Source organism: Ceratina calcarata, unplaced genomic scaffold (assembly GCF_001652005.2).
Source record: "Ceratina calcarata isolate Rehan_Ccalc_2016 unplaced genomic scaffold, ASM165200v1 scaffold109.2, whole genome shotgun sequence".
In the NCBI taxonomy this organism is placed as follows: domain Eukaryota; kingdom Metazoa; phylum Arthropoda; class Insecta; order Hymenoptera; family Apidae; genus Ceratina; species Ceratina calcarata.
In genome coordinates, this window is record NW_017131809.1 from 1 (window position 1) to 1,852 (window position 1,852).

At 27.1% G+C, this 1,852-nt stretch overlaps 1 protein-coding gene across 1 annotated transcript in view; it reads left to right on the forward strand.

Moving 5' to 3' along the window:
- Positions 1 to 6: 6 nt before the first annotated feature.
- Positions 7 to 1,852, forward strand: part of LOC108632585 (uncharacterized) — a gene marked incomplete at its 3' end in the record, with an annotated part of 5,632 nt that continues 3,786 nt past the window's right edge. Inside the window, exons 1-3 of the mRNA XM_018037252.2 lie at positions 7 to 246; positions 314 to 1,735; positions 1,808 to 1,849. Coding sequence (XP_017892741.1) covers positions 231 to 246; positions 314 to 1,735; positions 1,808 to 1,849 — 1,480 coding nt within the window. The remainder of the gene's footprint in view (positions 247 to 313; positions 1,736 to 1,807; positions 1,850 to 1,852) is intronic.

Here is a 1,852-nt window from a genome sequence, read left to right on the forward strand (position 1 = left end):
ATAATACAGATGGCACAACCGGTGAACCCGGTGAACCACTAGGTAAATCCGGTGAATCGGTAATAGCAATTATAACCTAAAAGTGCCTAAGAGGAATATTTCCAATTTCATTCTGGCATTGTGTGGACAAGTAATACATCATAAATAAATAGTTGATTGTGTAAATAACTATTATAGTGCATAAAGAAATGATGATAGTAACACAAAATATATTTCATTAAACATCTAAAATGGCTTTATCAGTGGGTAAGTGAACACGTGTTTTTTAAATAATACACAAGTTAAACTTGTATATATATTTTCATTTTAACAGAGTTATTAAACCATTTAAACTCAAACGAGACGCCCTTACCCAAACGTTTAAAATTGGCAGAAAATTCATTCTATGCTGTTGATTTACCAATAGTGCATAGAGAAGACCTTATTTTACAATGGTTTTGCAAAACGTGTTCTACAGAACAAGTTTGGAATTCGTTAAAACCGTGTTTAAAAATCAGACATTTGGAAATCAAGAGCGATGTTTATAAGCTACTAATGGAGCTACTAATTGGAACATTTCAAAAAGATATAAAATATATACAAGAGGACATTTTTGAATGTTGTAGTTTATTAATTTCCAATACTGGTATGCAAAAATATTATATCAGTATGCCAGAAGATTTAGGGCATTTAATAAAATCTCTATTAGACTGTGTACATAAAATTTTTAAGCATTTCCTTAATATTAAGGAAGATACAATAGATGGTATAAGTATATCTTTAATTATTAACCATAATGGATTGGTATTAAAAGCATACAATACAATAGTTTGTATTATAGAAAATATAACACAAATCTTTAAGTCTACTTTTACTACAAAGGAAAATTTGAAAAATATATTCATATGGGATATTTTATATCCTCTATGTGGTATAATTGACCATAAATGTGTTGATACTACAAATAGATTGGGTGCAGTAACTCATAAATATATTCAACAATTAATATTTAGAAGAAAATATGTACAAAGTGGAGAATTACTAAAAGATGAAGACATAATGCAACTTAAACACCTATTATCTGTTTTGACAGAAAATGCAAAAAGAAAAACTCTTCAGAATAATTTAATGACACTTACTTTCTTTTTTCGTGTCGCAGTAAGCACTTTTAAGTCCGATCCTGCTACATTAGACTTAATATTAAGAAACTTAACAGGATATTCTGAAACAAATAAGAAAGAGATTTTTAATTCTTTTTTGAAACATTTAAATGATGTAACGTTTGACTTTAATAACAAAATACATGATGTTACATTATTTGATTATTGTCAGAATATGATTGATGATATTCTAAGAAGCAAAAGCATGTCCAATACAGATTGTGATCTTTTAACACAATTTTGCTACCTTAATCCTTTACTTATTGAAAGAAGAGTTCCAGACATATTGAGAAAACTATTTGTAGAGAAATCATTATTAAAATATAAAGATGTAATGATCTCTATATTAGATGCTCTTGTACATTTAAAACATGAAGAAAAATTAATCACAGCAATATTAATGGCTCTAAAAGACTGTTCAAATCAGATAACATTAATAGAAAATAATACATTACTCCCAGATGAATTGAAAGAGAAGTTAATGAAGGCAGTCAATAATACCACGAATTCACAATTTGTAGTCATGTTTAGAACATTATCATATTATATGAAAACGTATTGCTTGGAACAATTTAGTGAAGGAACAATCTGTGAAGGTAAAAATCATAAATAATAACTTAAATAATACTGATTTGTAATTATTTTAATGTTTCATTATTCAGTTACAGATGATAATCTTTTAATGTTACAAATAACTATTGAATTACTTATCA